The 12,695-nt window shown below is 34.6% G+C and overlaps 1 protein-coding gene across 1 annotated transcript in view; it reads right to left on the reverse strand.

The window, feature by feature from the left end:
• The window catches only part of LOC148954306 (nucleoprotein TPR-like), a 101,232-nt gene that overhangs the window by 46,652 nt on the left and 41,885 nt on the right, over window positions 1–12,695 (reverse strand). The window contains exon 10 of the mRNA XM_089086235.1: window positions 1,348–1,806. Within this exon, the coding sequence (XP_088942361.1) occupies window positions 1,348–1,806 (459 nt within the window). The remainder of the gene's footprint in view (window positions 1–1,347; window positions 1,807–12,695) is intronic.

Consider the following 12,695-nt stretch of genomic DNA (forward strand, 5'->3'; position numbering starts at 1 on the left):
TTGTGACAGTCCTTTTTAAAATTAATATCTTATCTTCTTATCACATCTAAACTTCGTTTGACAGGGAAGGAATCATTCCTGAATAAATCACGGGAAGTAGGGAATGAAGTAGACCAAAACAGATATTTAATTGTTTATGATTATCTGTAGATTCCCCAGCAGAATACTAGCTCCTTTCCAAGTTGGGTTCAAAATAGTACCGATAAGCAGGCCAAAGAGAGAAGTTGGGACTACCCCGGTTTTAAAAATACTTTGGAAAATTTTCCCGGTTTGGAAAATTTCAAACTTAATGAAGCAGGTACGCAGGATGATCTTCGGAGTTATCAAACTTCAAAAGTGTTTTCTTTTTCAAAAGAGTTCTTTTTTTAGCGTTTTTCTAGAATTCCCTCTGTGTGTAAAAATCGCAACAGGTAATAGGTTTTCAGTGTTTTTCTAGAACTTCCTCTGTGTGAAAAAAATAGTTATAAGCAATAGGTTTTTTTTAGCGTTTTTGTTGAATTGACTCTGTGTAAAAATAGTAACACGTCATCACAATATCTGTTGAGTGCACAGCTTCTTTTTTAGTTGCTACTTTCTTCCGAGATTATAAGAAGATTTAAAAGTGCGACCACAATGCGACAAGTGACAAAATACGGCAAAACTACTACAACTACTTGGGGCAACTGAATAGGATAAAGGGGAAAGGTAAGAATTAGCAGTGTTCAGCAGTAATCATGATTTAAAAAAAGAAAGACTCGGTACGGAAGTTAGTCAAGTTAGAAGTTCGTTAGGAGGTTACGGCAAAAACCAAGCCAATACTGTCCCTTCTTTCACCTCTGGGATCTCTTTTCAGAGATACATGACACTGTTATAATGTTGAATTAATTATCTAAATCATCCGAACTACTATGAGTTCGGCATGTCTTCGACCTTACCACAAGTTCAGAGATCGTTCAAAGCTTTTATTGTCTGAGATATCATTTTTCAAGTGCTTCTAAACCACTATTAATCTGAAATGTTATAGAATTGAATTAATTATCTAAATTATCTGAGCTACTATAAGTTCAGCATGGTTTCGATTTTACCAAACAAGTTCGGAGGGATCGTTCACAGCGGTTGCTGTCTGAGATATCATATTGCCTGTGTTTCTAAACTACTATTAATCTGAACTATTATAAAATTTAATAAATAATCTAAATTATCTGAACTACTATAAGTTCAGCACGGTTTTGATTTTACCACAAAGATCGGAAAGATCGTTCACAGCGGTTACTGTCTGATATATCATCTTATCATTGTATCTAAACTACTATTAATCTTTAACAAAAAAACAACAACAAAAAAACTAGATAAACTTTCAGGACAGACCTCTTTAAATTCCTCTCTCAGCAACTTCATGGCATCTACGCTCCGGGCATGCGCAATTACCTCATTTCTGTAATTATCATCTTTTTCATCAGCACTCGCTTTCACTGCCTTTATTTCGTTTTGGAGATCCGTCGTCTTCTGTCCCATAAATTTCATAGTGACACTAGCCGCTTTCAGGTCATTTTCCAGCTTTTCAACCTCTTTCTGTCGCTCTTCTCTGATCGCTTCCTTCACTTTTTCAAAACACTCAATTTGGACAATTCGCATGTCTAGCGATGATTTTAGTGACAGAATTTGGGCAGATTTTGCTTCCCCATCTTCTTTAAGTGCATTCAATTCCTTCTGAAAGCTTTTGATTGAGTTTTCCGTTTGTTCTGTGACTTCTTTGAGCTGTTGATCACAACTGTCAGCCAGTGACCGGTACTGAGTACTCTGTTCCTCGGCTTCTTTGATTTTGGCCTGTTAAAAAAAGAAAGTCACTAGCTTATACAACAAAACAAATAAATGAGAAGATACACTAGAATAATTATTGGTTTATTAGTTGGTTTTATGTCTGAAATGTAAATAATACCTTTTTATACCACTATTCAGCCTTTTTATTTTTTCTATAAAAAAAACGAGGCGGGGGGGGGGTCCAATTGTAGGAAGAAATTTCCTTTCCTTTATTCAACTCCTGTCAGATGGCATACCACGAAAGAAAAAGAATAAGCTGTTCCTCAGCTTCTTTGATTTTGACCTGTTAAAAAAAGAACGTCACTCCCATACAAAAAGACCACTAATCAAGAATATGAACTAGAATATTTCTCCATTTATCAGTTTGTTTTGTGTCGGAGATGTAAATAATTCTTTTTATTCCGCTTTTCAGGCTTGTCATTCATTTTTTTTTCTTGGTCGGGGGATGAATTTTTTTTTCAATTGTAGGACGAAATTCCCTTTTTTTTTGTTCAGTGGCCGGCGTTTACCCCCCCCCCCCTGGAAAATACCACCCGTGGAAAATAAGGCTTTTCAAATTTGAGAATTTTATTAGAGTTTTTTTTTGTTCCGTATGGGGAAGGAATTTTGGTACTTGTGTGTATTATGCGCCACTCACTCAAGTTTACGCTGTGTAAAACTCGAGAACAAACCGTTTTCTTCGTTAGTCTTTCATCTTAGCATGAGAAAATACAAAGATATAATTTGGGCTATATATTTGCACAAGGGGAGGGGTGGTGGTGGTGGTAAAATGTCAGAAAACAATTCCTTCTAGGTATGGCCACTAAAAAATTACAGAAGAATAATAATAAAATAAAAAATAAAAAAAAATCCCAGAATAAAGTAAATGTAATGTTTCATTTATGTGTTTTTTCCAAGTTTTGAGTTTTTTTTTTTTTTGTTTTTTTTTTCAATGACCGATTTTTCATGTATTAAGTACTATTAGGTTAATGTAGTGTTTCATTTAAGTGTTTTATGATGATCGCTGATTAAAGTTTATGATATTTGTGCCTTTCATTTATGTTATTTTACTATGTTCGTTCATGGCCGTATATTTGGCTTTAAAATACACTTCTCTATCTATCTATCTAATATGCAGAATAATTATACAAAACACATTTTACATGCAGACCCGCTATACTTTAACCCCCACCCCCCTTCCCCCTAATATGCAAATCTATAGCCCAAATTTATTTCTAAAGTAACGAAAAAACTAACGAAAAAATTGGTGTTCTCGAATTTTACACAGCGTAAAAAAGAGTGAATGGCGCATAATACACAAATACCAAAATTCGTTCCCCCTACGGAAAAAAAAAACTCAAATAAAATTCTCAAATTTGGAAAGCCTTAATTTCCACGGGGAGGGGGGGGGGGGGGGGTAAACGCCTAGAACCCCTTTTTTCAACCCCTATCTGTAGGTATGCTGCGAAGTAGAAAGATAAAGCTATTCCTCAGAAATAAAAGAGAAGCTGTTCCTCAGCTTCTTTGATTTTTGACCTGTTAAAGAAAGAACGGCACTCCCTTACATAAAAACCACTAAATAAGAACATAAACTAGAGAATTCAACAACAAAATATTGTACAGGCATGTTAATAAATTGAGAGGGAGTAGTCAATCCGGACTCGTCCCAGTTAAAGATAGGAACGGGACCACAATTAGTGATAAGTAAAGAGTTAAAGAGAGATGGGTAGACGATTTTGAGATTGTGCTAAACCGAGATAGAGGTGTGTGAAAAGATAAAAGTTTGTGATACCTTGGATGTAAAGGAAGATTTGTTTTGTGAGGAAGAATTAGCGACAGTACTAAAATGATTAGAAAACAATAAGGCTCCAGGTACTGATAGTGTGGTAAATGAGTTTCTTAAATATGGTGGCTCTCAGGATAGAAATAAAATACTCGTACATTGTATGGCTTTGGTGGTTAATGGTTTCCAAATGCGTTTTAAACTGTCCCAGTCCCCCTACCCAACGGCCTTTTTAAAGGATGTCAGTAAATATTTTTTTTCTTTTGTTCTCAGGTGCAATATCTAATTAGAATTATATGAAGAAATTACCATCGCTATTTTACTGTATTTAGCTTTTCTTTTCATATTTGAATAACGTTTGCATTCTCACAATGGAATTGTTCAAAGAAATAATTGTTGCTATTTGACCTGCACAAGACGTTTCTTTCATGTTTGAATAAAGCAAGTACGAACGGAGGAAAATATGTTCCTACTCTTACTAAATTACCGCTGGACCTTAAAATTTGGGCAAAAGTATTGCATTAATTATATGCAGTTAATAAACAAGTATGAAAAGCTGGCAAAATTTTAGATAGCGAATTAATTTTCTTGTAAACTGATTCTGAGGCAATGAAGCCTAAAATCATGAGTTTCAAAAAGACATCCGACTGACTTTAATTTAGAGGTTGGACAATAAACTCAAATGAACTTTTAGCTGGTATAATATATATATATATAAATATATATATATATATATATATATATATATATATATATATATATATATATATATATATATATATATATATATATATATATATATATATATATATATATATATATATATATATATATATATATATATATATATATATATATATATATATATATATATATACCACTGTTGAAATTTCAAGTCCTTGACAGTCCATCATCCTTCTTATCCCATCTCTCAAATACATTTATTCTAATATGGAACATATTGTATTTATTATCCTTTACTTTTTCTTTTTTTTTGTTGGCAAAAGGGTGGCTCGTGTTTCTAAGCATAACATATACTAAGCGAATGCTTTGAGTTAAAAAAAAAAAAAAACAAAAAAAAAAACTAAGCATTGAACATATTGGTTCGTCCCAGCACTACTTTTGGCCTTTTGAAATACAAGACTCCATAAGTATCAAAAGCCTTTGCTTCGAAAAAAAAAATGCATCCAAGATTCTTTGATTCATCTTTTTCATTTTTTAAACTGTCGTGCTAGAGGGATCCTGGTAAAATAAAAATCAGAGATGCTTACTCTGAGAAGCCTCCCTGTCCTCTTTATATCCTCGCTGTACCACCACTAATGCAAATTTAGATACAAAAACCTAAAAAGCAGTCATGGTTTACTTATTTATTCATATATATGTAAAGAATTTTAATGTGTCGGATTGTTAGTTTTATTAATTTTCGTTTTTAATTAGGCTAGTTTGTAATTTCTATTGTTAGTTTTTAGGGCAAAACTCGAAAATATACTGTAAAAGGGACATTTCTCAGGTTTCAAATAATTCTGTTTCAAGTGGTACGTATATTGAACATTTTATATATAATGTGATCGAAACAAATAAAAGAAGTTTACTTCTATTTTGCAACCGCTTTCTCCTCCCGCACGCATCTCGCAAACCTTAAAACACTATTTTTGTTTTTGTAAACGTAATACTAGAAGGAAAATGAATTTATTTTCATTAAAATACAATCCGGGTTGCAGCGGTAGCTAGCAACCTAGTAAGAGACGATCACGTCCAATGTTAAGAAATATAATAACCCATAACTTCTAAAAATAGACTCAGATCAAAATAAAAAGTATATCATTAGAACCACCTTGTCCGAAATCCCTATACATGAAGCTATCTGTCCCTTGGCTTGAACAGCAAGGGAAATAGATTGGCTTCAAAATCAAGAAAAGTGGCATCTACTACAGCATTCTGCCTAAACGGCATCTCTTTTTTTTTTTTTTTTTTTTTTTCACAGATAGCTAGGCACTGGAAGATCTTAGAGAGTTGTTCAATGGCTCATTTTAAAGGAAATTAATGGGGTTAAAAACCTTTTGTAATTAAAACAAATTATTTTTAAAAAAGAATCATTTTTTTTTTTACGAAAAACTGAGACAAAAAATCTTGAGAGGTGGTAACATCTTCCTTATTCACTGCTAAATTGACTAGGTAATCAGGGCAACATACATCATAAGAAGCAAAACATTCAAGGGGGGTTGAGCGCATAAAAAAACAACAACTGAAAAGTAAAAGGTAATGACGAAAAAAAAATTTATTGGATTTTCAAAGCAGAGCTTGATAACCCTCGCAAACAGTGGCTGATCGAAATCAAAAGAACGCCAATTAATAGGTCTGAAAGATGTTTCCTAGTTTCTGGTTTTCTAGACGTTCGAAAAGATTGGATTTAAAAGGAGACAAAATTAATGAAAAGTAGAGTTACATTCAAATAAGAAATTTGAATTAATTGTCACAGTAACGTAAATATCAGAAAAAGTTTTTTAGTAAGTTTGACTTGTATTTTTCAAAATACGTTTTAATTAAAAAAAAAGTAGCACAGCTTAAAATGTTTCTCGTTTTCAGTAGTGAATTCAGAATTCACACACATCGTTTTCAGACAGTAGCCTTTAGGGGGGTAGACATTGAGAGGTAACATTGAAACCTGAAAAAGTTGTAAACTTGTTGTTTCCTAGTTTGTGTGAAAAAAGTCGATAAGGGAGTCCTATTTACATTGGTAATGTTATTATCGGTATACCTCATATTTATTTTGTTTGAAGAAAGAGCAAGTGAAGACAGAATCAATCGCTGTGAAATTAAAAATATACCTTTATGTTGAAACTTTGTAGCAGAATAACTCATTTAGTAGCCTTTTCATCTCTAAAAGCTCAGGGAGGACAGAAGAATTTATACATCCTTTAGACTTTCTGCGGGGTAGCTGCCTCCTTGTCTTCCCGTATTGACATTCTTTTATCAATGCAGTTACTAAGTCATTACTCCGCATGTTTGAGATCACCATCAAGTAGTGTCTAGGTTAATTTAAAGCTGAAATTTTGGAAAGGTAACTACCTCCCGAGAAGTTATGATGTTGGTAGACTTCAGGATAAAAATTTCCGAGAGAATCTTTCCAGGAACAGTTGAATGTGGAAGATGGATGGAATAATTTTAGGAAAACAATTTCTGAAGTTGCTGATGATAGATCATAGGAAAATAAAAGGAATGTAAAGAACGTGGAGAAAGCATTAAAATATGAACTTAAGGGGGGTGTGAAGTGGAGGTCATGGATAAAATTACCGACGATCTGGAAGATGCAGCTAGACGGCATAATAGTAAAATATTGTACTAGCATGTTAATAAATAGACAGGGAGCAGTCAATCCGGAATTGTCCCAGTTAAAGATAGGAATGGGGCCACAATTAGTGATAAGGAAAGAGTTAAAGAGAGATGGGCAGAACATTTTGAGATTGTGCTAAACCGAGATAGAGGTGTGTGAAAAGATAAAAGTTTGTGATACCTTGGATGTGCAGGAAGATTTGTTTTGTGAGGAAGAATCACTAACAGCACTAAAAAGAGTAAAAAATAATAAGGTCTAATGTGGAAATAGGCTGGCAAATCAATTTCCCGAGCATGATGACTCTGGGATTAGAAATACACTAATGAAAAATAAGAACAGGTTTTTTGAGAGGGATAAAGTACCTAACGATTTTAGGAAAACCTTAATTAAACCACTGTATAACAAAGGTGATAAGAGAGAGTGTGGTAATTACCGGAGGCATTAGTCTGGTCTCTGTAGGTAGTAAATTACTTAGTAATATGATACTTTTTAGACTGGGGGATGCTGTACACAAAGTTATAAGAGAAGAACAGTGCGGTTTTAGAAGAAGTAGAGGATGTGTCGACCAAATTTTCACTCTTAGGCTAATAATTGAGAAGTGCCTGAGTCATCAAACACCCTTGGTCCGCAGTTTTATAGATTATGAGCAAGTGTTCAATTCTATTGAAAGAAGAGCTTTAGCGAAGATCTTGTCCTTGTAATGTATACCAGACAAATACATTCAAGTGACTAGTGCAATGTACGAGAATAACACCGCTGCGGTTAAGGTAGGAAATGAGGATAGCAGATGGTTTCGTCCCTCTATCCCCCTTTATATGGATCATTTTGATGGACTTCGTCTTAAGGAGCACAGGAAAGGCAATGGGAGACCAAGCAATCAAGTGGGGCGGAAAAACTCTCCTGGACTTAGATTATACTGATGATTTAAGCGTCCTAGATGAAAGTGCGAGCAAATGTTAAGAAGACAAAATCACTAAGGCTAGGAATAAGTGAAGATGAAAAGGTGACGTTGGGTAACGAATAGACTGATCAAGTGGACAGCTTCCCTTACCTTAGTAGTATAATTAGTAAAGACGGTGGGAGCAGTGAAGATGTTAAAAGTAGAATAGCCAAGGCTCAGGGTATTTTTTCACAGTTAAAAAAGTTTGGAGGAATAGGAAGATAATTCTGCAAATCATGATTGAAATTTAGGAAGCAACGGTGATGACAGTGGTCGAAAATGGCTATGAACCATGGTCACTCAGAAAAGCGGACGAAGATTTGCTAGATGTTTTTCAGAGAAATTGCCTACGGATTGTTCTGGGTTCCAGGGCTATAATGAGAGAAAGGTTGAGATGGCTAGGCACGTTTTACGGATGAAGGATGACAGATTGCGGAAAATTGTCCTCTTCGGCCAACCGTCTAGGGCTAAACGGAAAGCAGGTCATCCACGGTTGGGGTGGGAGGATGTCATAAAGAAAGATTGAAGGGAAATGAGAACTTTCATTGAGAGTGTAAAGAGGAAGGCTTTGAATAGAGTGGGATGCAGGTGGAGTGTGACTAGTTGTGGTGGCCTAAGGCGGCTTGGTGCTGCAATGAGTTGTTAGTAGTAGTAGTATTCAATCTTGTTACAGGCTGACTACCTTATCAACTTGTTACTTTATCATCTGCTTGTTTCATGCTGACTACTTTATCACCGGCGCCAATTTATTGGTCTGAAAACTTTCACAAGAACCGGTGGCGTCAATTTAAGAAAATTTAGAAGGCGAAAAAATGTATTATCTAAAATCTAGGCGGGGTGGCAAAATTGATAGTACAAAAAAAACAAATATTTTACAATTAAAATTACCCAAATAATATTTTTCTAAATCTACAGAGCAGTGAAACCTAGGGGACTGATATGCCCTCCCTTGCCCCCATAACTAACGCCACAAACCAAGACTAAGTTTTCTTAGATATACCCTAGGTGTGTTCAAGAAACCAGTTTTCACTAATTGTAGTTAGTTACTTTTCATTACCTTCATACTAAAATCACTCATAACAGAGAACTTAACACTCTATATTACCATAATCAAACAGTTCGTGGTAACGAAATGTAAGTAACAATCGATTCAGCCCGATAGTAACTGAAACTTAAAAAAAGCAATTTTGATAACAATAGATACATCAAAAGAATTGGCTTTTTATGCCGATTTCCAATATATAAAATTCATCAAGTTTAATCTTGTCCATCAGAGGCTACGAGCATAAAAAAGTTGCCTATTTTTCCATAAAGGTGGGGGAGGGGGACAACCCCCCCCCCAAAAAAAAAATCCCGTGATCCTAATGAAAATAACATGATCAAATTCAGAAAATCAGAGAACCCTAGTGTAGAGGTTTCAAGCTCCTCTTCGCGAAAATATGGAATTCTATATTTTTTGCCACAAGAAAGATGGCATGTACACGTTTTTTTCTCCAGGAGTGATCGTATTGAACTAATCGTCCTAGATAATCGACAGAAACTACATTCAAATGGAAACTAAAAGTTCTAGTGCGCTTTTCAAGAGACCAAAAACATTGGAGGGCCACCAGCCCCCCTCCAACGCTCCTTTTTTCCCAAAAGACATCAAATTAATATTTTAAGATATTGATTTGATTCAGTATAGTTGAAAAGCCCAATAGCTACGTCTTCAGGGATGACAAGAACTCCCCCTTTTAGTCCATTGAAAACAGTCTGTAAGTTCTGCAACTTGCCCATTGTTCACACATAACATTTTTTATAGCGTGGTAAATATTCAGATTTTTCCTCTTTTTTTTGGGGGGGGGGGGAGAAATTTTCAACGGAAATAATTTTCCTTGGGGGGGGGGGGGTACCAGGAGAATTTTTATGGGACAACGTTTACATGGGGGAGGGGAATGTGAGGGGATTTTCCGGCATGATTTGAAACACAGTCAGAAATTAGATTGAAAATCCAAGTTTTTACAGCTGATAGTAAGGAGCAACATTAAAACTTAAAACGATCAAAATTCTTCTGTATATGAGGGGGCTACCTCTTCCTCAAGCTTTAAGTTAAAGTTTGCCTTTTTGTCAAAAATCGTTAAGATTAAGATACATTTTGAATTTGAATGAGAAGTATTCTTAAAGAACTTTAAGATCTTAGCGTACAGAGAGAGGATTGAAGAAGGGACAGTCCCCCTAATATAGAGAATAATTTCATTCCCTTATAAGTTTTAATGCGGCTCCTGACTTTCAGCTAAAAAAAGATTTTTTTAATTTAATAAATAAAAGAGGCTAGTATTTTTGCTCTCACCGCTTTGCCCTATTTGTTAGTTTATTATGATTTTACAATTTCGCCAGGCCGTACTTGCAAGCTTAAGCTAGAGAATTACTTCTCTTAACAATTTTGTATAACCGTCAAATTACGCCTGATGAATATACTTCCACCAAAAAGGTGCGGGCAAAACAGAGGTGTAAAAATGGGGTAAACTACACTAAACTATATTCACCTAGCGATGTTTCGACGCTGACTGATGTTTAATCTCATGACGGATCTTTAATTTCATTGCAACACGTGTGCAATGGTCCTTTCACCACTGTACTATGACAACTGATAAGACAAAAATACCATTCAATTTATGGTATTTAAGAAGTAATACCCAAAAGTTTGCTGTAACGAACTGCAAACAAGGAGAAACTCAGGGCAATAGAAACCAAAACTCAAAACTAAGGACTTTTGATACCAATCAAAGAATACATAAAAAGATAAGCTTTTTATGCTTATTCCAAATACATAACATTCTTTATTAAGTTTAATGTTAGGCTACGCATCAAAAGCTACGGACCATAGAAAATTTGCCTGATTTTCAAAAAAGGGAGAAAACACCCCAAAAATCTGAGTTATATGAATGAAAACATTGAAATTAACTTTTTCCCATGGGAAGCAATGACGTCTTATTTCTAATTTTTGCCCGTCTTTTCCTCTTCTCTGCTATTTTTCTTTCTTTCGCCACTAGTAGGGAGCCGAGACATCATAGAGAGACGTTAAGGGCTCATTTGAAAAGAAATCGCTACATCCAGTGCCTTCTTTAAGTAATATATATATATATATATATATATATATATATATATATATATATATATATATATATATATATATATATATATAGCCTTTAGGGGGTAGACATTGAGCGGTAAAAATTCAGAACCCTAAAAATTGTGAACTTGTCTGTTTCCTAGTTAACGCAAAAAAATCAATAAGCAAGTCCTGTTTACATTGGTAACGGTATAATTTGTAGGGGGGAGGGTCCGATTGTAGGACGAAATTCCCTTTCCTTCATTCAACCCCTATCTGCAGGTATACTTGGAAGTAAAAAGATAAAACAGAAATTTTAGTATATTGAAGTCACTTTAAGATAAGAAAGATAAATTAATGGCAATATTTAATAAAAATAATTTTGACGAGTGTGGTAGGGATATTATAGTAAGAAAAGTCGAAGGCAGTGGTGTCTGGATTTCTTAAATTCCAATTTCTTTGTGCGTCAATTTGTCTCGAGGAATAGGGATAAATATCCAAAAAGAGGTCAATTATATAGAGAACATTTAGAAATGGTAGAAATCTCGCGACAAAGGGGAGGGGTATTTATTTTCATGTCTGGCCTCACCCTTCTTTTTGTAACTCCATTCTGTTGGTTTCTATAGTACATTAAGTTGCTGCTTAATCTGAGAGGAAGAAGATTATAAGGTTGGCCATTATATAAATTAGTCCAGTTACTTTAGTCACTATAATAAAAGACATAAATGACACATATCATATGTCACATATAGTAATATAATATATAGTGCAATGACATAATATAAATATAAATTACAGTTCAAGCAAAATAAAGAGTAAAATATCACCTTTGAACAGTATAATGCAAAATATAAGTAATATCAACGGAGTGTGATGTAGGATGTCAACATGGCATTCTCAATTTGGCGTATAATAATCAGATTGACATCCTGGCATATTATAAAGTTACTATATAGTAACTTAGTTACTATAATAAAATGACATAAATGACATGTCATATGCCACATATAATATAATGACATAATAAACATAAATTACGCTTCAAGCAAAATAGAGGTGAAAGATCACCTTTGAGAAGTATAAGGCAAAATCATCATGTCAACAGTGTTATACATGGTGTCAAAATTTCATTGTCAACTTAGCATATGATAATAAGGTTGTCAAGTTGGCATGTTATAAATTAGACTAGTTACCTTATTAGTCGCTAGTGACTTTATTAACTACTTTATTAGTGACTGAACCGGAAACCGAGATTTCACATTTTTAAATTTTATCTTCACACCTTTCACATCTACATTAAGTAAGAACTGGACAGTTGGCTGACAAGGACAATCTTACCTACTAGTTTACAGTGGTTCTTTCACACCACACCGCAAAACCTTTTACACTAGCATAACTCAAGACCCTGAGTTACGTTATGCAATTTTAAGAAGCGGATTCTGTTCGTAACATAGGCAGCGCTACATAAACCCGAGCTCTAATTAGAACTTCATGTTATGTAAGATTATTTGAAAAAAACTACGTTTTCTAAAGAGTTAAAGAGGCTGAGTTACAAGGTCGAACCTTAAAACGTACAGGGATTAGGAGGCACAGTTGGGGGGCTGCCTCCCCCCAAACCCCCGCTTTCGCAGCCTTTAAATAAAAAAAAAGTTTTTTAAACTGAAAGTAAGGAGCGACATTAAATCTTAAAACGAACAGAAATTATACCGTATATGAAAGAGGCTGTGCCCTCCTCAACACCTCGCTCTTTACGCTAAAGTTTGACTTT

The sequence above is a fragment of the Artemia sp. Qi Xiang Cuo genome, chromosome 3 (assembly GCF_049724085.1).
Source record: "Artemia sp. Qi Xiang Cuo chromosome 3, ASM4972408v1, whole genome shotgun sequence".
NCBI lineage: Eukaryota > Metazoa > Arthropoda > Branchiopoda > Anostraca > Artemiidae > Artemia > Artemia sp. Qi Xiang Cuo.